Below are 23,292 nucleotides of genomic sequence, written 5' to 3'. Positions count from 1 at the left end.
CACTTTCAGTCTCTAAAATAAATTTCAACCCACAAGGACAGCAAAGAGTGATTTAAGCCATGAGCCAACGGTGATGGTGGTTGTTATTTTCACTGGTCTTTCTTTTCCTTTAAATAACTAATTTTGACTCAGAGATGCTTGTGATAATATTTCCCCTCTGCTGGTACGTCTTACATTCAACCTACTTAGGCAGCTTTATTAATCAAATATAAGTTTCCTCCTCATAAAACCCTAAAGCAAAAATTTTTTTAAAGAAAAAGAAAAAAAGAAACCAATTTATTTAATGAAAACTGGTCTTAACAAACACGCAAGTAGCTGCATTCAAAGTTGTCATGTGACTTCTCAGGCCAGGCTGGTGAGGCACATGCAAGGTTTCTTCTTTCTGAACATTTCCAAATGCTCCATCCCCATGAATCTATTTTTAATGCTGACACTTGGGGAAAGAGAGAAGTGATGGGAAATCATTGAGGACTCATTTCTGTGTCCAACTAAAAATTTAAATGGTCTGAATGACGGGCCAAATCCTTGCCATGTCTCATTAAAAACTAAGAAGAAAACAACCTAAGAAACACCCTCAGCTCTTAGCTTTCCAATCCCCTCAGCCTACCTACCAGGCCTGTTAGTATTTTCATCCCAGAAAATGAGAACCCCTAAAGACTGGAGATTAATAAATAACTTTCAGTTACCACTGATAAACTTTGATATGTGAGATTCTTTTCAATTTACAGTAATATATCATGAAAAAATTATAAACAGAGCATATAACTAATTTTTTATATGGGAAAGAAATCTTGAAATTTTTAAACATCCAGAATGAATTCACATACAACCCAGAATTTATTTTTGGCCCTTTGGAAGACAATATATATATATATATATATATATATATATATATATATATATATATATATATATATAGGAAACTTTTAAAAGATCTCAAAATATGCTATCCAATAGTAATTTAAAATCGTTTTTTTCTACAATATATAGTACATACTTTATGACAATGTGTTCTTGCTATTTTTTCTACAGGATATAATTGGAGAATCAAAACATAAAGCCCACAGCATACTCCATCCTACTTAATAAACATTTACTGAGCAACTACGATGTGTGAGACCTTGAGCTGGAGAAAGACGAAGTCCCCAACATCAAGGGCTCCCCACAGGGTGAAGGGAGAACATTACTGCTTCCCAACAGGTGCACCAGGGTCCACATTTGAGTGGCTTAAGGACACTCAATAAACAGATATAATTTCTGTACTGAAAAATCCTAAACCACAGTTTAATTAAAAGAAAAAATGTTGAAACTGATTCATTTCTCTAATAAAAACAGCTACACTTAAACTGAAATAAGACAACTGAATCCAGAGGGCATTCCTTCACCTAGGAGAGGCTGACACAGTGCAATCCCTTTGCCATCGGAGTGGGCGTCTGACGTCTCCCGCCCATCAGTCCATCCATCCATCCAATCTCCCATCCATCATTTACCAACAGCCTCGGCGCGCCAGGTGCCAACCAGGTGGACAGGGGGATGACTAGGACACACATCCTCGGGAACATTTCCAAATGCAGTTACTCCAGACTGTGTTAAACAGTGACACTCCTCTTAGCCCTGTGTTCCCAATAAACCACGAGGCTGAAGGGTGCCACTGTTTTCTGCCACTGCAAACACTTTATACCTGTTTACACTGGCTGCGCCGGAGGCTCACCTGCCTTATCCCTCGTCATGCTGTCACTCTAACGCCTCAGAGCACATCTAAGCTGTACCCTTCACCCGCAACCTCGTGTATCACCGCATCGCCTGCGACGCGCAATAAATCACGTCTCTAAGTAACAGCAAATCAATCCAGCTCCTAGAAGGAAGACGCAAGTCACAATCGGTGGCGCCTCCCTGCAATTCTCTAAAGGATTTGGCGTGTACGAGACATCCAAAGTTCTCCTATACCCTTCCTGAAGTGCCAGGTCTAGCTCAGGACTCCACAGGCCATGATGCAAACGAGGAGTTTCAGAAGAGATTTACAAGACAATCTGAAGATTGCAGTCTAATAAATACAAAGAAAAGCTGCAAGAGTGTCTGGCCTAGAGGTATATGAGTCTGTTCCCAAACAATGCAGAACACCAGGCCCCTGCAGCCTGAAACATCAAGCTCCTACTGTCCTGTCTGACTTCTGTCCAGGGTCTCGTTGACAGAAAGCATACTAATGGAGGAGGGTTTCCAGACCACGTGGTCCTAACGTTCATCTAGAGGCGCCAAGTCTTGTCTGTGGATCCAGAAATCCAGAGGTGAACCAGCATGTACTAATTCCCCCGGGAAGTGCTCAGCCTGAATGTCATGCTTTGTGCTGTGGCCTGGGCACACCTGGGGGGATGGTCACGGAGACAGCCCTGGGAAGTCCACCGGGTCATCAAAGGCAGGTCGCGGGGGACATGTCACTCAGGGATGCGAGAGCCGAATTAAGAGATTCTTTGTTACTTGCCAAGAAAAACTTACCTCTTCCGCTGTTAACTGCTTCACGCTTCCTTCTTGTTTTTTGTTATCAGATTCGGTACCAAGTGTACAGCAGAACTTGGATCATTCCAGTAACTCCCACCTCTCCCAGGTCTGTGAGCAAATGTCAGACAGCTGCCCCAGCAGCGCTTTATAAAACAGCCCCCAACACCCCGGCTCCTCAGCCCACGCCCCTCCCCCTTCCTCATTTTACTTCTTTCCACTGCTCTCGTTCACCATTTGACATCCTTTCTGTCTTACTTTTTCCCAGTAGAGTAACCACTTTGATGGCAAACATCGGTTCTCTCCTGGAACCCCAGCAATGAGAACACTGCAGGCACTTAACTACACGCTTCCTGAGTGAATCACTAAAAGATGGATAACCGTGTAAAACTCTGTGGTCTGCAATTCAACCTTCTCCATGAACGTGAACTTTGATTCTAAACCATACACCCTGGGTCTGCCCTGGTTCTGATGTGCTTACTGTCGTTTTTGCTTTTTTAAGTATTTGTGTAAGCCAGCTCAAATCTTGTGTACAGTGAAGCAGGAGAGAGTAGAGAGAGAGGTACAGACAGATACAAAGGATGATCTGATTATCACACACGCCGCATCCTAACAGATGGTAAAGTCTCCACTGAGGTTAGAAGGAGAGGAAATGAACCAAACAGTGTGACAATTAACTAGAGTAACCTTCATTCAAACACTGGCCATCTTCTTCCTATCAGTTTAGTTCAGTCATCCTGAGCTGATTCCGCCTGGTGATGTTTAATACTTAAGAGGCCAGTCCCTCCTGGCATCTCTGGCTGTCCCCCCCGCGCCCCTCCTCCACAGACTCCGGCCTTAGGGACCGAGGCTGCTTTTGACCATAGATGCGTCCAAATGCATCCATATCTCGCTCGTTTCGCTCTGGGATGCCTTTCATTGAAAGGAAATGAATCAAGTTTCCAGAACTTTTTGAAATATACTACACTTTTCCCCTACAATACAGCCTCACATATGGCGCTACCGCAGATACAATCCCATAAGAAGAAGAAACTGCATGAGACTAGACCAATTTCATTCCAAATTCCACCTTAGATAGGTTAAAGCCCTGAAAACCTAAGGGGGCAGGGGAGAGAGAGGGTGTGTGTCAGCGCAAGGAGACAGCATTTAACAGGGAGGGCAAGGTCCTACCTGCTTCACGACTGTCACCGTCCCGGGCGCCATGGCGACCACCGAGGCAACGGCAGTGGCGTCGTGGGTCTCGGTGCCCAGCTCGATGATCTGCTGGAGGATGTTTACAGCCGTGGGGTCAAGTCGGTCACCTTGCCAGGAAGAAGCAAACAGGAGACCGGTAAGGCCATGGGTGGTGAAGGTCACTGAACACAAAAGCAGCCCTTAGCAGAGGCCATTCTTGTGTGGCGCCTTCTCCAGGGATGCGCGGGTTCTCAGTACGCGCTCATTTTGACCACAGAAATAATGTGCATGGTACTTCACAGCCGACAATGCACTCTCTATAAGAACATCTCAAAACTCCAAACAACCTGTGAGGAGATGACATTGTGGTACTATTATCCCCACTTTATAGATTAGTCACCTCACTGCAAAAAAATGGAAGAGGATTGTCTTAGGCCATTGGGTCAGTCGGTTACATCACAAAGCCAGGGCTCAAGCCCAGATGTTCTGAATCCAAACTTGTTGATACAGGACTGCCTCTCAAAACAGAAACTCCTGAGAAGCACCAGCTATGACGTCAAACCACAGAGCTGGTTTTCCTTGAGCACAGGCATGGTAGGTGGTCAGTGAGCGTTGTGCCAGATAAATTACACAGGATACAGGCAGAACACCCAAGGATGTCTCAGTTATCAAGCCAGTGGGCTTTAGAATTCTAAATTAATGTAAGCTTAGGATTCTCTTTCAATCATCTCAAAAGACTGTAATCCATATCATCAGGGCAGCTACTGAGTGTACCCTTTCACTCAGCTCTCACCATCTGCTTGGCCATCTGTGACTCTCCGGAACACAGCACTCTGACCCTGATCATTACTTCACTATGAGGGAAATTACTACCTCATCTCCAGGCAAGCATAATATTATGAAGTCTCCACCAACGTCTACATACTCCTGGACGACTTTCTGCGGGCCACGTTCCAATGCGAATCAGTAAGTGATGAGGGAAGGGAATTCAACGTGTTCTACACAGAGGGTAGGACGTGGCATACGACTGAGGCAATGACATTAGCACCTGTTCACCATGCACCAGCCTAGCATCCCCTACACACACCTATACACACGTACACACACACTCTCCTTCGGCAGGGGGGCGGGTTTCAACTCTGCCTTGCAGCCAACCGCTCTAAACATCTAAATGCTAAACAAAACATTGACCTTAAAAAATGTACTGAAATAAGATCTTAATTCCTCATCCATTTACTCCCTCAATGACCATTTATCAAGCTGAACTGTCAGCCAGGAACATGGTTCCCAGTGGGATACAGCCGGGGTCCCCAAGCCCCGGGATCTAATGCCTGATGATCTGAGGTGGAGCTGATGTAATAATAATCGAAATAAAGTGCACGATAAATGTAACGCGCTTGAATCATCCCGAAAGCATCCCCTCCCCCCGTCCTTGGAAAAACTGTCTTCCACAAAAATGGTCCCTGGAGCCAGAGAGGCTGGGGACCGCTGGGATACAGGCAAAGATCTAACGCTGCCTCCCCCCACCCCTTCCAGGGCTCACAGGTGACTGAGACGGACCGTAAGCAAATCATACAGTCCCTGGTCGGTTCCATATCAGGGGGGCGACTAGGGAGCTCTGTGGGAGCTCTGTGGGAAAGTCAGGCGGGCTCCCGGGAGATGACACACCATCTGAATACTGAAGACGAAGACGCGCTTGCCAGAAAAAGTGCTGTGGGGGGAGGGGAAAAGGCCAGGCCCCAGAGGGCACAGGAACGTGTGGGTGAGAAACAAAGCTCACGCCGAGAACGGCAGAGTCTGGCCCAGGAGGGCACGGCTCCAAGGTGGCCAGAGATGCAGCGCAGGGAGGCCAGGGCCCAGAGCAGGTGGCCCGGCCGCCGAGCTGCAGAGTCTGCAGTGTTTCCTAAGAGCCAGGAGGAGATGCCGGGGGCCTGAAGGAGTGAGTGAGTGAGCGCTGGTGGGGGATGAAGACGGGCAGGCTGTCCTGGCAGGGCTTGAGCAATCGCTGAAGTCACTGGACAGGAGGAAGGAAACACACACTGAGACATGGCGTCAGCTCTGGGAACCGCACCAAGAGCCGGCACCTTGACGCCCCATCTGCAGAGCCTGCTTCTCTCACAGGCTGCAGAGCTGTCTCCCGAATCCCCCGGTGAGCACAGCACCAGCAATGAATCTTCCCCAAAGTGACCGGCCCAAAGGGGTTTTCTGGGCACCCTTCTTACAACCTGGGGTTTAGGGATGTAAGAGCTGGATGAAATGGCAATTTCCTGTCTTCTATCACCAGCTGACTTCACTTAGTGCTTCCTCTAATCCCACTTGCTTGACCTCTGTCCCCCAAATACACAGAGGGCTGTGGTACATTATATTAACTCATACTCCTTTCCTGTTTTGAAAAGAGCATCAAGAAAAAGTTTTCTAAGCACAGTGCCCCAACTGCCACTAGGCTGGCACAGTGGTTTGTTTTTTAAAATTGATCGAACATTTGAAACGGACGACATTTGACATAAAAATCCTGACTTGGGGCTTTTCAGACGACCTGGGAAGTGGGCAGCCCCAACAAGAAGTCAGGAGACCTCAATTCCAAGACCAGCTCCAACACCCAACAAGTGGGTGATCCTCAGCCAACTGTTTACAAGGAGGCAATCTTCCGCATCTGTGAAGTGAGGACAGTAGGACCTGCTTCTCCCTGTTCTGAGAGGTGATCACATGTGTGGACATCCGGCAACCCTGTCAGGCGGCACCACCTTGGCTGGGGCCCTGTTCTAGAACACTGCAGGAGAGCTCTCCCTCCAAGCCTGACAATGGGACCGCTCCAGTGGTCAGAATGCAGTGGAAGGAGATCACCTGGCGGACATAATTCATCCGTAAAGTCACTCCTTCAGCGTGCCTATCACAGGCCAGTTCTAAGGTGCCAGAGGGAGGCGGGGAGCGCGCTCTCACCGCTCTCTGAGGTGTATCTCAGGTCCTGGAGGGCAGCCACTGCTGCCTGCGTGCCCTGGACATCCTCTTCAGCTTCGGTGATGTGCAGGTACTGGGTGGAGGGCTCCTCCGGAGTTTCTGTTGCTGGCTAAATAAAAACACAGTATCATCCATGTGACCTTCTAGAAGATCACCTATTCCCCAGAAGTCCCAGGATAATGGATTAAGACACAACAAATGCACATAAGCAACGCTTTTGCAGCAGCTCATTAAGCGGGCGCCCCTGAGAAATCAGTGCTCCAGTAAAAACCTACTTCCCAAAGACAAAACTTCTCTTTGCAAGTGCCGAGACTTTTTAAAACCAGCGTCGGTGGAAAGCTTCCTGCAACACATTCTTGCCGTAGGGAACGGAGTATGCTGTTCATAACTAGAGATGACACACGCTCAGAGGTTCTCGTGTGTGCTCTTCTGCTGTCTCCTCTGCTCTTCCCATGGCCACCAACGCTGCCCTAATCTCCCCTGTGCCCGGGCCTCCTGCCGTGAGGCCGAGAGGAAGGCACAGCAGTGGTGACGGTGGAAGGGAGGAGAGGACGCGTAACCACATAACACTCGGCAAGCTTCGAGCACGGGTCCCGGCACAGAGCAAGATCTCAGCAAATCTTAGCTACTCATGCTGCTCTGATTTTTACAGGAAGGATATGAGAAATACAACTGACCAGAGAAAATGTATCTGTGCAAAATCAGGACTCATGAGAGTAGGAGAAGCTAAAGAGACATTCACAGGTATCTTATACCTAAGGAGAGAAGAGGTGGGATGGAATTTTCACAAGAACTAGATATTGATAATCACCTCCTTCTGGAACTGCAAGGCAGGAAACATGAATGTCACCAATAAAGAAGAACAAAAAGGAGATTTTACATACAATTTATAGGAGCCAAAGTGATCACGCTCTATAAGCACTTATCATTTACTCACACAGGTTCAGAATAGAATGTGATTATTCTTTTACAACCAAGTGGTCGAGTTCATTTAGGCATTTCCAGCCTGACATTTAGTAGACACCCAATAAATGTCTGATGAATGCATAAATGGACAAACAGAAGCATATTTCCTTTTAAGTACCATTAAGCATCATAGTGGCCAACACTGGTTGGATCTGAGGAATGGCTTAGCCTGTGATGAAGAGGATGGGCATGGACTGGCTTCCCCTCTTTGGGGTACTCTTTGTAATAACCATCTGTGGGAAGGACAGTGCTTTACAGGGCATTCCTGGGAGGCTGGCGACAGCCCAGCTGCTGTAACAGGCAGCTTGTCGTCACACGGGGACCACCCCCCGCCCAGCTTCTTAGCTGCTCTACTGTCTCACTTCTGGAGTCTAGTGCGTGGCTTGGTGTCAACTATTTTTATTGAGTCACAGTTCTGCTGAAGGTGTCAGGATCTGCAAGGAGCGAGACCTCCAGAGGAGAGGGCCATGACTGCACTAACAAAAGCACCAACTGGCCAGGAGAGATGGTGTTCTACATCAGGAACTGGCATGCCAATGTCTGTGTGTAACAGAGAGCAAATCCTTGCAAGTATGAACTTGAAACACCAGAGGACTGACTGTTTCCCACAGATGAGGATGTGACGTTGATGCTGGAGACACCACCACCTCCAGTAACCATGGCAGCTGCCATTTACTGTAGGCCTACCGGGGACTAGACAGTAGCCCCAGCGTTTTATAGACAGCGCTTTAACACACTCCTTACATTTTCTTATAGAAAATGTCAAACATACGCAAGACAGAGAGGTGAGCCTCCATGTACACATCACCCAGTCTCGACAATCATCAGCTCGTGGCCAGTCCTGTTTTGCCTGTCTCCCCACGCACGCCACACAACTGCCCTTTGATTTGAAGCAAATGTGGATGTCACATCAATTTATCTCTAAATAGTTTAGAATGCATCTGTAAAAGGTAAAACTCTTTCAAACCATAACTACAACACCACTGTCACACTCAAAACACTTAACAGTAGTTCCTTAATATCTTCACATATCTAAATGGTGTTCTAATTTCCCCAATTACCTCATTTTTTCACAACTTGTTCTACAAATCATATTTAAGTAAGTTATTGAAATCCATATATTAGAACTGACTGATGAAAGTCTCATAAGACTTGTATTTATAGGCTCTCCCTCCACTCTTTCTCCCCTGCTTATAGTTTTGTTGGGAAAAGTGGTCGTTTGCCTTCAGAGTTTCCAACAGTCTGGCTTTTGCTGACTGCACCAACATGGAATCACTGAATATGTTCCCTTGTCCACTGTATTTCCTGTAAATTGGAAGTCAGACGCAGAAGCTTAATTAGGTATCAGTTCCCTTTCTGGAAGGAAGGCTCCACGGGTAACATTGTGTACTTCCATCAGGAGACACTCTGTGTCTGAGTGTCTCTGTTTTTGCCGTGTTGGCAGGAGGCTGATGGTCATCGCTTAGACCCATGACATCGGTGGAGGGTTGCAAAATGGCAATACTGTAAATCTTCATTTGTTAGCTGGAATACTTCTACAAAAAGAAACGTCTCTCCACAAACATTTGGTTACTCTGAGATATAGTTTATTTAGATGAGGTAGAAAAACTGTTTGATTCTGAGCCTTTATTTACAAAAACAGAGTTTTATTTATCAAAATAGAGTTGAGGGCTTCCCTGGTGGCGCAGTGGTTGAGAGTCTGCCTGCCAATGCAGGGGACACGGGTTCGAGCCCTGGTCTGGGAGGATCCCACATGCCGCGGAGCAACTGGGCCCGTGAGCCACAATTGCTGAGCCTGCGCGTCTGGAGCCTGTGCTCCGCAACAAGAGAGGCCGCGATGGTGAGAGGCCCGCGCACCGCGATGAAGAGTGGCTCCCACTTGCCACAACTAGAGAAAGCCCTCGCACAGAAACGAAGACCCAACACAGCCATAAATAAATTAAAAAATTAAACAAACAAACAAACAAACAAAAAAAAAAACCCAAAAATCCCTAAAAAAAAAAAAAAAAAAAAAAAATAGAGTTGATTCCCTAATGTCCTACAAAGGTGACTAAGGATTTTTCTCCCAGTATCATTATAAACTCATGGATTTAAACACACTTGATGTGCTTCACTCCAGTCTGTAAACACTAACAACAGCCTTGGAGTAACAATATCAACCCTACCACTGACAGTGGAATAACTGAAAACAGTACTTTTTTTGCAGTTCTTTTTGCCCTTAGGTTATATCCCACTAGGGAGGAACAATCAAATTTCTATCTTAAAGTCTCTTGAAATAGTCCTTCCCTATGTAGTTCTGCCATCGTTTTGATATATAGTTCATATACTTTATTTCATTCTATTCTCAATTTTTAGGGTTAGGGTTTGCTTTTTAAAGTGTAATTTTGTTTTTATTATTATATAAGAAATGTATTTCTTATATTTACATCAGAGCTTCAGAGTCAAATCTGCACAGTAGGTCTGCTAAGACAAGTTTAGCTTCTCTCCTACCCTCTCCATCTTGTTATCTCCCTGCCTTTTCTACCTATGCTTTCCTCCCTTTTTATAACTATTTTATTTTGAAATAATTTTAGATTTACAAAAGAGTTCCAAAAAAAATACAGAGAGTTCCCACATACCCTTCATCGCACTTCCCCTAATGCTGACATCGGCTGTAACCATGATACAATGATGGAACCAAGATATCAACATTGGTACAACACCAGATTCCACTGGCTTTTCCACTGGCGTCCCTTTTTCTGTTCCAGGATCCAATCCAGGACCCCACAGTGCATTGAGCGGCCACAACTCCGAAGTCTCCTCCAACCTCTGACAGTTCTTCAGACACTCCTGAAGAGAACTGCTCAGGCATCTGACCACCTGCATCATCACATCATTTGGATACATCGGATGGTCTCCCATGATTAGGTGGAGGCTGGGGATTTTCTGAAGAGCACCACGAGGTGACTGCCCTTCTGATCACATCATATCAGGGGGTACGTGAAGTCACTACGTCTTACTACTGAGGATGCCGACCTCGATCACGTGGTTAAGGTGGTGTCTGCCAGGCGTCTCCACTGTAAAGTTACTACTTTTCCCTCTATAATTAATAGTTATTTAGCGGGAGGTATTTTGAGGCTACATGAATACTGTATTTCTCCTTAAACTCCTGTCTACTAATCCTAGCACTCATCAGTGGATCTTGCCTGCTGCAATTACTACTGTGGTGTTCTAATGGCAATTTTCTATCTCCCTCATTCTTTCTACATTTATTAATCAGAATTCTTCTGCGGGGAAGAACTGTTCCTTCTCCACCATTTATTCAATCATTTATTTATGTCAGTATGAATGCAGAGATATTTATTCTATTCTTTCAGTTTTAGTCCAATACCATCATGATTTACTTTGTTACTCAAATTGTTCCAGCTCTGGGCCATTAGGAACTCTTTGGGTTGTCTCGTGTGTCCTTTTGGCATGCCTCCATCTTACTTTCGTGGAGCACGTTGTTACTTTCTAGTACTGCAAAATGCTCCAGGATCAACTTACATAATTTCTGCCTCAGCCCTGGAATCAACCACTTTTCAAAGGGCCCCTGGTTCCTTTTGTTGGAGAATCCTGAGAAACCAGGATCTGGATACCAGGTGTGCTCATTGCCAGCGGGGTGTCACTGCTTCTAGGCCCTCTAAGCACAAAAAGCTACGAAATACATGTATGTATACTAACCATGTATACACATATATCTGGAATTATTTCTACATCAATCTATTGGTGTGCACACACACACACACAAAATCTATCTACATATTATATATAACAGTGTTGCAGTAAATAGCCTTGTGCAGACACCTTTCCTCATTTTTGTCAGTATAACTTTGGGATAATTTTCTAACGGTGGGATCGTCAAGTTAATGGAAAAAGAAACACATATGTAATTTTAGTAGATATTGCTAAATTCCCCTTCATAAAGGTCACATCGTTTTGCATTCCCACCAGCAATGCATGAGAGTGCATATTTCCCTTCAGCCTCTCCAGCAGAGATGATGTCAAAACTTTCGGATTCTTGCCAGTCTACTAGGTAAGAAATTCTATCTCTGTCAAGTTTTACTTACATTTATTATGTGGGAGGTTGATTGTGCTTTCAGATATTCAAGGTCATTTGCATTTCAGATATTCAAGGTCATTTGCATTTCTTTTTCTATGAACCTTTCTTATCTCTCGCCCATTGGGTTGTCGATCTTTTTCATCAGTATTTCTAGAAGCCTTTTATAATGTAAAGATATTCACCCTTTTTTCTATGATATGACTGAAAATATTTTTTTGTCATTTGCCCCTCTACTTCTTGAGTTCTTTTACATAGTAGTTTTTAAATTTTTTTATGTGGTCAATTTTTTTTCAGTCTTTTCCCTAATTGAATCTGGATTTTGAGTTACAGTTAGGAAAGTTCTCCACACTCCCAATTTATAAATGAATTCACTTATGTTTTCTTCTTGTATTTGTAAAATATCTCTTTTTTTAAATCTCTGTTCCTTTGCTCTAGGTTCTCTCTATAGATAAGTCATTGATTATTGTATACTGATGTTTTAATCTGCTGTTTATTGTGTGTAGTAGATTTTCACTCATTCTTTCAGATTTTCAAAAACATAATCCTGTGTCTACAGAGATACTTTATTTCTTCTCTTCCGATTCTTATGTCTCTATTTACTCTGCCTTTGTCCAACACACCAGCTGAGGCCTCCCATGTGATGTTAAAAACCAGAGCCCCTGGGGCACCCTCATCTTTTTCCCAACTCTAACGAGAAACCCCCTAGTCTAGGATGCCAGCTTTTGGGCTGAAACACATACATTTTGTTTTTCATCTTAAAGATGTATTCATCAAATTCTACTTTATTGACTGTTTTTAATCAATGGATGCTGAATTTTGTCAAATTTTCATAGATGCCTTTTCTGCATCTATGAAGATGATCATTTCATTTTTCTCCCTAGTTCTCTCATTACGATGGGTTACATGGACACAGTAACACACTCCCTCCTACTGGACAACCCTTCCCCTGAATTCTGGAATACTCCTCACATTGTCATGATGTATTATTGTTTTTCATGGGGTGTTGGATTTCTTTCAAAGCCCTTACTCTTAACTGGAGTAAGCCCACTGGATACTCTAATGCCCTAGAAAGTTCTCAGGAAGTGGTTCTCAATTGGGAGTGATTTTGACTCCTGGGGAACACTGGCAATGTCTGTGATAGTCTGGTTTTCACAGCTGGGTATGTGAAGGGATCCTAGTGGGTAGAGGTCAGTGATACTACTAAACATTCTAAAATGCACGGCACAGCCCTCTACCACAAAGAATTATCCGGATCATAACTTTAGCAGGACTCAGTTTGAGAAACTCTGCCTAAGGTAAACTGCAATTTGGTGTGACCCCTGGTACTTGAAAAGAGAAACAACTACAGGCTTTTAAAATACAGCTACTGGCTTTTATATAATTCAGTCAGGAAACTGGTTCCAACACCTGAGGGGAAAACAAAGGAGACAGGTAGGAGGACACGCCTCCAGTGGAAGGAGAGGAGGGCCGAGAATCAGCAAATGGGGCCCTTCCCTGTCCTCTGGGGGAGGACTGCCAGTACATGCCCTGTCGTGCATTCTTCTTTCAGATGCAACTTCCGAAGCTCTGAATTCGTGGTAACAGAAGTGAAAATACCGATGAGCCCAACACGGACATTCACAAACCAGCCTAAACGCAACCCAGAGCAAGAAGTCACATGCATGGCCTGGCTCTCACCCAGTGGTACCCCTCAGATATGAGGCAGGGTTTGAAAAGATTTCCAAGTTTCCCAACCAGAAGACCCACTGCTCTGAGGAACAGCACTGGGCTTGCCTGGTTTGTCATCTGCGTTTAGGAAAAGTCACAATCGATACCATGCTTTAAAAAGTACCTCCCACTTGGGATCTCCTTCGTTCTCCACCAACTTCAGGCCGTGCTTGTTCTTCAAGTGCCTGTTGAACTCCCATTTGGTGCCATAAACGAAGCTGCACACAGGACACTTCAAACAACCTGAAAGCACAGACACAGGTAAAAAGAAGCATTCACAACACATGAATTCTGCCTTCCATTCAAATGCTTCAAATCTAAGGAATGTATTTTTTTGTCTCTAGTACTTACTTTCAATCCAAGCTTACCTTAATATGAAACAGAATAGCAACAGTATATGTGTTTTTCAGGGCAAAGGTTTAAAACTTAATGCATTTCTTTTCGTTTATTAAATGAGAATTTGCAGTTGACCTAATACACACATAATATTTTAGGTGCCAGAGAGAATTAAGATGAGTAACATAATTCCCTTGGTCAAGTGGCTGAGCAGCTTAAATGATTTTTTCATGTTTTTATTCGAAAATAACAAATAATTTGGAAAGCAAAAAATAACTGAAGGACAATGGGTGCTTTTCTCAATCTCCTTCGTCCTAAAACACTAAGACCAAGGGCCAGATTCTCAGTCTCCTTCACATCAGAAGCGGAGCCAGTGATATAAATTCCCATGTGACTATCCCGCTAAAGAACAAATGAAAAAGCTGGTGACATCCTGAAATGTCACTATTTATTTAATTGATTAAATTTTATACATGTTCCAGGAAGTATCTGGATGCTTTCATTAAGAGAATATAAAACTCTAGGATAAAAAAAGAAAAACCAAAAAAACCGACACACAAAGTCACACAAAGACTCTCTTTCTAAAATTATATCAGAAGCAGCAACTAAATTGGGAGCTGGACAAAAATCACTTATTTATTTGTCTGTTTATATGAAGCAGAGTTGATACACAATGTTGTGTTAGTTTCAGGTGTACAGCAAAGTGATTTAACAGGTTGTGCTTCCAGAAGCAAACTCCAGCCCCTCAGGAGGCTAACTGTAGTCACGGCAGCAGGCCTCCAAATCTACCAGACACTTAGCAGGCCAGAGTCAGGCTAAGTGCTGGCACACTCAGGTGTGCACCCTGAGCCGGCCGGGGCAGTGAGATGGGACCACCAGGCACCTAACTGGTCTCCCCGCAGCCACTGTTTGTCTGCTCTACACCCGGCACACAAATAAAAATTCTTAAAAACTCAAACAAAATCACATCTCACACCTCTACTGCCTTCCCATCACACCCAGAATAAAACCCCAGCTCCTTGCTGTGGCCTGTGACCCCAGGGGCCTGGTCCCTGCCTCCCTCTCCAGGCTTGTCCCCTCCCCTTACCCCCCATCCTCGCCTTTCTCTGTCTTTTGCATTCCCCAAGCTCCTTCTCTTCTCAGGACACCTGCTGTTGGCAGTCTGTCTGCTGACCCGGTCCCCTGTCTCTGCTGGACCTGCTGTGCTTCCCTGTGCCCTCCCAGCATCAGTATTTATTTCTTGCTCACTGGGGCACTAAGGAGGGAGGGAGAGGAATTCTGTCCTCATGACAAGGTGTCTTAACAAATTATATAAGAACTAGACAAATCTCATGGTACACATCACATAATTTAAGCACCTCCTAGATGCAGCTGGGATGTGCTAGCTCTCCTGAATCAATTCCATGTCAGTGACTCTTAGAGAGCACTCAGGAGTTCTGTAACCGGGGTTTCCTGTCTACCACCTGAGAGGGTGGGCAATTCCCCAGAAAGTCATGAGAAGGAACGGAAGCCAACCCAGGTGGCCGACAGCACAGCCCCTCAAACTTTCGGCCTCCCACGCTGGGAGGGCACAGGAGAGCACAGCGGGGCCAACAGAGACAGGGGCCAGAGTCAGCCCAAAGACTGGCAACAGACACCAATTCTGAACTTCCAGAACATTCTACAGAAAAGGCAGCTCAAACAGATGCTTGTTTTCTGAAACTCAAACACACTGCACTCTTTTTTTAGGCAAAATCAAATGGGCTTGTTCTTTCTTGCCCAGAGGATAATTAAACTTACTTTTTAACCTTCTTTGTTATCGCTTATTAATCATCTAAAATGAAATATTTTCCTACAATCATCTTTTAAAACCCTCCAAGGTATGAGAACCACTACCTTTTCTTTGGGTTAAGCTGACATTGCTTCTATAAAGACTTAATACGAGGTAATGAACACAAGCAAACTACCTAAGGTTAAAGTTAGGCTTTAAAATGAAATTGAAGGTTCCTTCTGGGCTATTCTTTAACAGAAACTAATTTAGGGAGAAAAACATCCTTATATTATGTTTAAATTAAAATTAATATGAGAATGCCTCCACATTAATTAAAACTTCCACCTTTGCCATGGTGGCTTTAATTAAAGAACAACAAATGGAAATACGTAATCTAGACCGAAGGTGTAACTATGCCAGTTAATTGACATTAAAGCTGAGAAAAATTAATTTCCATTTCAATTCATTAAATGCTTAGGCCACACTCAGTAAAGGTCACGGGGAGGCTTGGTGAATTTCCTTGCAGCATTGATATTAAGTAGGCACCATAAAACCCTAAACATCCCCCCACCGCCCAAGTCGCAAATTCCTCCGGAGGAAAGACAAACCAGGCCAAAGGATAGAATTTCAGGAGCAATTTTAAAATTCCATCATGGAACCCTTTATTCTTTTTGGAATGCAATATATTCTGGAGGAATTTTGAGCATTAAACTATTTGCACTCCTTTGCAGTGGCTGACATTACTGAAAATTCAATTTTATCTTCAATAATATAACTCCCAGAATGGCATGGGACACTGGGCTGGGCAGTCAGAAGACCTGAATTTGGCACTTGCTCACGTGACTCAGAACCACTTCCTTAAATTCTCGGGTCTTGGTTTTCTCTTCTACCAAGGTAAAAATGCTAAAGCTTATATCCTTATAAAAGGCAGTGAGGTCAGCAGAACAATGGGCCCCCCAAAGATATTCACATCCTAATCCCCAGAACATGTGACTATGCGACCTCCCATGGCAAAAGAGATCTCAAAGGTAGGATTCACGTAAGGATCTTGAGATGGGGGATTATTCTGGACTATCTGGATGGGCCTAATGTAATCACAAGGGTCCTTCTAAGAAGGGAGTGGGAGAGCAGATCCCAGTGAGGTAACCTGAGAAAGACTGCTGGCTTTGGAGGAAGGGGCGCGAGCCAAGGAATGTGGGCAGTGTCTAGAAGCTGGAAACAGCAAGAAAACAGATCTTCCCCTAGAGACTCTAGAAGGAATGCAGACTTGTTAGCAAACTTGACTTTAGCCTGTGAGACCCATCTTGGACTCCTGACCTTCAGAATGGTAAGATAGTAAATCCGTGTCGCTTTAAACCACCACCAAGTTTGTGGTCATTTATTACAGCAGAGATAAGAAACTAATGCAGACACTCAAGGGTAACTGGACCAAAAGCAGCTTAATTATCAAAGGAAAGTGGATACAGAGTAATTTGATTTTATTAACAAGTGAAATACAAAATCGGACTTGGGAAATACTGCAGAGGAAAAACAAAGTGCATTTGACTATAAGCCAGGCTGACGTCCCAAACCCCAGCGAGGAATTGGTAAACGGAGCTTAAGCAAGGTCTCCCCCACCTCTCCTGGTCCCCTCACATACTCCTCAAAATCTTGGGATCTGAGATCCAGCCTATCCGTGGTGAGAAGCCAGACTCTGAATCAGGACCCGGTCTGGCTTGACCACCGGCTCACTTTGTGGCCGGGGCCGGTCCTTTTCCCTCCCTACGTTTCCTCATTTTAAAATGGAAATGATGACGCCAACCCCACAGGGCTTCGTGAGAGAGAAGATAACATGTAAAACAACAACCAACAACACGGCGTAGCATCACGGCACTGGAAGCACCTGCCAATAATGTATGGGATCTAGGCCCTAATAAAAACAATTTTAAAATAAAAATGTCCAAAAGTCAAATAAAGGACTTTGGGTTAACTGATAGTTTCTGGATTTTTTGGATTTTCTTCTATACTATTTTCCCTGAATCTGGTGTGCATGTACATCTAAGGTACGGATGTACACATATTTACACTTTTCTAATACAACTGTTCAAAATAATGCAAAGATTTTAGCAGATGCCACAAAACTAAGCCTTCTCCTGGTCCTCTTCCTCACATCTTTTCTCATCTTAATTACCTGCCCTTCCTCAATGATCCCCTAAAACGGGGAGCCTGAGTTAAGGCACAACACCCAGGAGAAGCAGATAATTTTCCTTCTATGAGCAACATGGGGCCTGTTAAAAGGAACGTGTACTTTCTGTTAGAGGACCAGAACACGGAGGAGCTGCCCAGCCTCTGTCTCCAGCCCAGGCAGGAATGGCAAAAACGCTACCACATCCCAGTGCCTTGCACAGCGTGGAACACATGAGGAGCTCAAGACACACCATGAAGAAGGCCTTTGGGAATAAACATGATAGGGAATTTGAACCATTTATCAGGCACTTGTTACACGTCAGGCATGGTCTGGAATCTTCAAGAATAAGATCTAGTCTTTGCAACCTGATGCTCAGAGAAGGTAAGTAACTGGTCCAGGGGCCACAGTGATCACAGACCCGCCTCCAGGGTCTGTGCTCCCAACCCTCCGCTCGTGCCAACAGCCTGGGGCGACCTGAAGGAGGGCCTTGAGGTCACCGGAAAAGGACCAGCCCGCTAAGCCCCATCATTAGCCCACCGTGAGCTCCAGGAATGAGCTGAGAGCTTGTGACACTTAGCATCAAAGCATCGGACGCCTCTCACAAGCTGTGATTTAGTGAACCAGCTCCTGAGCTAGCTTCATCAGGGGCATGCTAAAAGGAGGAAAGGGGCAGGCCCACGAAGCGACACAACGTGGAAAATGTGTGTTTTGTGGGAAAACGCCTCGAATCCATATTAATGAACAAGTGATGGGCTGAGAAGAATAAACAAGAGATTGTCTGATCTGCTTTCAAAATATCAGAAGTACATAAAACACAAGCAGGGAATAAAACACTTAAGTAGCATTCAGTACGAGTCTAATTGCCAAAAAGCACTGGAGCCCGAGGGAACTGGTGCCTCCTGACGGGGCCCAGCTGGCATGCGGCTGGAAGCGGCACCTGTGCCCCCAGGACCAGAGGTGTGCTGGGGCCGCTGGAACCATCTCTTCCCAGCTCAGTGACCTCACACTGGAAGCTTAAAATTGGCCCTGGCGGAAATATTCACGGCACAGAAATTGGCAAATGCTACGAATCAGGTTCCCTTCTCCCTGCCCCGGGAGAGCCAGCTGGTAAACACTCACAGAACACGACGAGTGGATGCCCTAGCAGCCCCGATTCCAGAGCTCGCTGAAAATGACCCAAACTCCGTGGAAAACACCATGTGCCTTTCCTCAGAAACCTACACGGAGCGGAAACCTCAGCCTATTGGGCCTTCTTCCCGCCTCTCCTGCAGTGCTGGGCACAGACGCCCTCCCCACACCCCTGAGCACGGGGGCAGTAGAATCTCTCCCAGCAACTGATGGCTCTGCCTGCGTCACAGTGCGACACCGTTTAAACACTGCTGATGGACAAGGAGTCCCTGCACTGGTTTCAGGAGACTAGCATCATTTTGATAAAACTACATTTTATTTGTGGTTTTTTTAATTACGTCATCATTTTAACACATATTCCTCTATCTCAAAACAAGAAATTATCAAGTCCCACAGAGATATCTTTTGAGGAGTGATCTGAAGCCGAAAATAAAACCAAGTGGGGGTAGGGAGAATTACATGAAATTAATCAAAAGGAAATGAAAAACTCCAGTGGTACCAAACACCTCGTCATTTCCAAACACAGTCATTTTATCCAGTTCCGCTTTCTCCGTCTCCTTCACTCTCCACAGCGAGAGCTGTGTGCTCTTGAGATCTCTGAGCTGCACGCATAGTCAACCAGCTCTCTGCTTTCAGAGACAGTTCTCCCGCCAACACTCAATGGCACAAGGTCTCCTATGAGCCAAGAGACATTTAGTTGTTTCCTTCCACGATATGTCTCTTAAAGGGGGGCATAGGAAAAATAAATAAATAAACACACACACACACAAAGGCCAAAAATAGCCCTGCAAAGATTAGAAATAAAACCCAGACCCTGTCAGGGAATGCCAATTGATTATAGAGAGTCTTGGAAAGTTAAGTGAAAACTTAGGGCATGAAGCAACTTGACCTCAGCACATTTTCTGCAAGGCAATGATGAAAGTTTGGAAGCACGGAGCTATGACAGTGTCATCAGTCAGATCCCCACGCCTGTCCCAACTGCCACAGTAAACATCTATTTCCTGCCAATCCAACCCAAGAGTGTGAAGGATGTTAAAACGAATCACTAGCCCGCTACTCCAATTATTTACTGTGACTCTAAGGCGATGCATCCTCTCCTCTGTGATTCCTAGAGAGGGGAGTCATCAAAAATGATGCACCAGCTCCAGAAGGACTGGCATATTTTCGGAAAAAAAACCCCATAAAAACAAAAGAAAAGGGCTTCCCTGGTGGTGCAGTGGTTGAGAATCTGCCTGCCAATGCAGGGGACAGGGGTTCGAGCCCTGGTCCGGGAAGATCCCACATGCCACGGAGCAACTAGGCCCGTGAGCCACAACTACTGAGCCTGCGCGTCTGGAGCCTGTGCTCCGCAACGGGAGAGGCCGTGACAGTGAGAGGCCCGCGCACTGCGATGAAGAGTGGCCCCCGCTCCCCGCAACTAGAGAAAGCCCTTGCACAGAAACGAAGACCCAACACAGCCAAAAATAAATAAATAAATAAATAATTTTAAAAAAAATAGTATGGTCCTGAGAGGTACAAAATTAGTGATGAGATTTTTAAAAAAAATTTTTTTAATAAAAATAAAAATAAAATAAAAATAAATAAATAAATAAATAAATAATAAAATAAAATAAAAATAAATTAAAAAAAAAAAAGAAAGGAATGAAAATGTATTGAGTGCCAGACACTCAGGTGTTCTCGTTTCATTCTCCCCGCGATCACAAGGGATGGCTGCTGTGAACTCCACCTGAGGTGCAGGGCCTCAGGTAGAGAGGAGAGTAACTTGCCCCAATGGCACCGCACCTTCCTGCCCTCCAGCTCCGTGAAACTGCCATTCACACCAATGCCAGGCCCACGCTCCCGTTACCCCAGATGGATGGCTTAAAATTATCCCGAGTTTTTTCTGCTCTTCATCCATTTCCGTACATCAGCCCTGTCACCGAAAGTGCTGAAGGATACAGTCAATTCATTTGTTTTACATTAAGATGCCTTTCGTGGCGATTACAGCAAGTGGAGCTTCACGCTGCAACAGAAAACTAGGAGCGGCCCCAGCTGCAGCCGAGTTTACAATCCCACAGCTCTGTTTACGGGGGCAGATTTCTAAAATGGTCTTCAGCTTCAGAGAGTCACAGGATTCAGGAAAGAGTAGCAACTGACACATGGCACGGTGCAATCATTTTTCAGCTGAATTACCGAAGCGCAGATATACATACAACAGCATTTCTCTGTGTGGCAACAGCACGTGAGCTAAACCCTCTCAAGTGGGAATGTGATTATTTATTTAAAAAAGAAGCAAAACCCCCCCAAACTTTTCAATGATATTAGAGGTTTTCATCCATTCTCTTTAGTTTAAATGTTCTAAATAGTTTTTCCTTTTCAAGATACATAAGTAATCTGAGCACTCAATAAATATTTTTGGATAATCTAAAGAATCCCACCTATAAATGTGATCAGTATAGCATTATTTACAACTGCAATAAAAGAAAAATCTGGAAACCCTACTGTGTTCAACAACAGGAGCATAGTTAAATAATACTTGATGCTGTATCGCAAAAAGCCCTCAGAGGTTAAAGTAGGAAGACAGTGTACCAAAGGAAAACAAAATGTGCATGTTAATCATTGTTAAGTAAGCCATGAACTTTCACTTGTGCAAAATGTGTGCATGGACCAAGGACAGAAGGCAATACAGTCAGCCCTTCGCATCCCCGGGTTCTGCATCCAACGTGGGGCCGCAGATACAAATGCTGACTGTTCTCTGCCATTTTACACAAGGGATCGAGCATCCGCGGACTGCGGTATCCGTGAGGGTCCTGGAGCTGATCCCCCGCAGATACCGAGGGACGACTGTACTGACAAATGAACATTATGGGAAGGGTGGTAAAATTTGTGGGTTAATTATCACTTTGTTCATTTAAGAGTTCCATTAAGGTCGCTGTAATACAATCCTGGCATAAGTAACACGACATAAACAGCGAGGAGGAGGAGGAGGAGGACGGCAGTTATGATGAGGACCGTTCAGGAATCAGGACTGCGCTGCAGAAGCCGGCAGCGCCGCCCCGTGGGGCCCGGCCGGGCAGGACGGGAGCCGCCCGCTCGCCTACCTTGCTGGATGAGCGCGTCGGCCGCCAGCTCCCCGGTGCCCACGTTGGTGTACTCCTCGTTGGGGTGTTTCCTGTTGTAGTGCCGCTTCAGGGAGCCCGAGATGTTGCACGAGTAGTGGCAGTGAGCGCAGCGGAAAGGCTGCAGGGACAAGGAGGAGGGTTAGGGCCAGGCCAGCCCCCGTGCCATCGAGCCCCCTCGAGAAGGAGGAGGCCCAGCTCCCCCCCAGTCCTTCTCCACAACTCTCCCACCTGTGAGTGTCCGCTTCCTGGAAGGCCTGGGAGGGGCCAGCCGCCCGCTGGGAAACGCGCCAGGAAAAGACGCCAACCTGGGGCAGCTGAGTCCTGCCTCTGCAGGGACCGTCCCAGTCACCTGGCAGGCGCCCCCAGGGTAGGAGGGGTCTCTGCTAAAGGAGGCTGCTCTGATTTCTTTTCTTTGCTGCCCACCCCAGATTTACGGTTCTTGTTTGAGAAGAAAATAACAAAAAGCAACCCAGGAATCTATCAGTTTTCTTTTCTTTTTTAAGTGAACGCCATTCAAGCATCTCCCCTTACCATTAATTCCCTGATGCATCTGCTTCTTTCACTAAATGGGCTCCTCCACAGCATTTACCTGCAAGCACCACGCGTATACGTCACTGTCCCCGCTTAGGGAAATCTGCCTGATAAAATCTATTGCCAACCCCCCCACCTGGGCAAGACAAGGCTCTTTTAGGATCAGGGCACCCACGGGTCGTTTGTGCAGTCATATCTGTCAACTTGCAACCGCTTCGGGGGATGCAGAGAGCGGTGAGGGGAAGAGGTGCCTGCTCAGGTCTCTTGGGAGGCCCAGTGAGACCCCTGCACTGGCCAGTCGAGGGATGTACACCGGATCCCTGTCCTTTCCAGGCCCTTACTCCTGGTCAGGACAATATCAAGTGTCCCTCTGAGCCATGTGCTACACAGCTGTACAGCCCAGGGCTATGGAAATCCCAGTTCTGCATTCAGGGCCTGTCTGGTGACACAAGCAACTTCCTGGCCCAGCGGGAACGGAAGAGCACAGAGCGGCCCACAGGACAGCAGGGGATTCAGATGCGGCAGGTTCAACTGACCCCCAGCACAGCCTGGCCATGGAACTTCAGACAAGTAGTGAAACTCCTCTAAGCTTTGAGCCTCTCATCAATTCAAAGGGGATGATACCACTACCTGGTAAGCCTGCTGTGAGAATTAAATGATCCAACATGAACTGGTATCTAAGATGCCACAGAAAGCACTGACTGTTTTTACAATTTTACATTTACTGTTTTAGCAATTTTACACGGCCCTTACTATGTCTGTGGGAGCTGATGCACCACTGTGTCTGGTGAGACCTCAGATCCACCTCGCCTCCTCAACTGTCCAAGTCATCAATATTCCTCCACTGTCACCTGGAAGAGCTAAACCAGAACCGTGCAACTCTGAAGCGGGATGCACCGAC

General features: G+C 45.5%; 1 protein-coding gene across 2 annotated transcripts in view; it reads right to left on the bottom strand.

Moving 5' to 3' along the window:
* The window catches only part of ZFAT (zinc finger and AT-hook domain containing), a 176,232-nt gene that overhangs the window by 25,697 nt on the left and 127,243 nt on the right, over positions 1-23,292 (bottom strand). For both annotated transcript variants that reach the window (XM_036830778.1, XM_036830779.1), the window contains 4 exons: positions 21,840-21,978; positions 13,503-13,621; positions 6,607-6,733; positions 3,664-3,794 (listed from right to left, as the gene is read on the bottom strand). In XM_036830778.1, coding sequence (XP_036686673.1) covers positions 3,664-3,794; positions 6,607-6,733; positions 13,503-13,621; positions 21,840-21,978 — 516 coding nt within the window. The remainder of the gene's footprint in view (positions 1-3,663; positions 3,795-6,606; positions 6,734-13,502; positions 13,622-21,839; positions 21,979-23,292) is intronic.

The sequence above is a fragment of the Balaenoptera musculus genome, chromosome 17 (assembly GCF_009873245.2).
Source record: "Balaenoptera musculus isolate JJ_BM4_2016_0621 chromosome 17, mBalMus1.pri.v3, whole genome shotgun sequence".
Classification (NCBI taxonomy): domain Eukaryota; kingdom Metazoa; phylum Chordata; class Mammalia; order Artiodactyla; family Balaenopteridae; genus Balaenoptera; species Balaenoptera musculus.
This window is presented reverse-complemented; position numbering and strand designations above follow the sequence as displayed.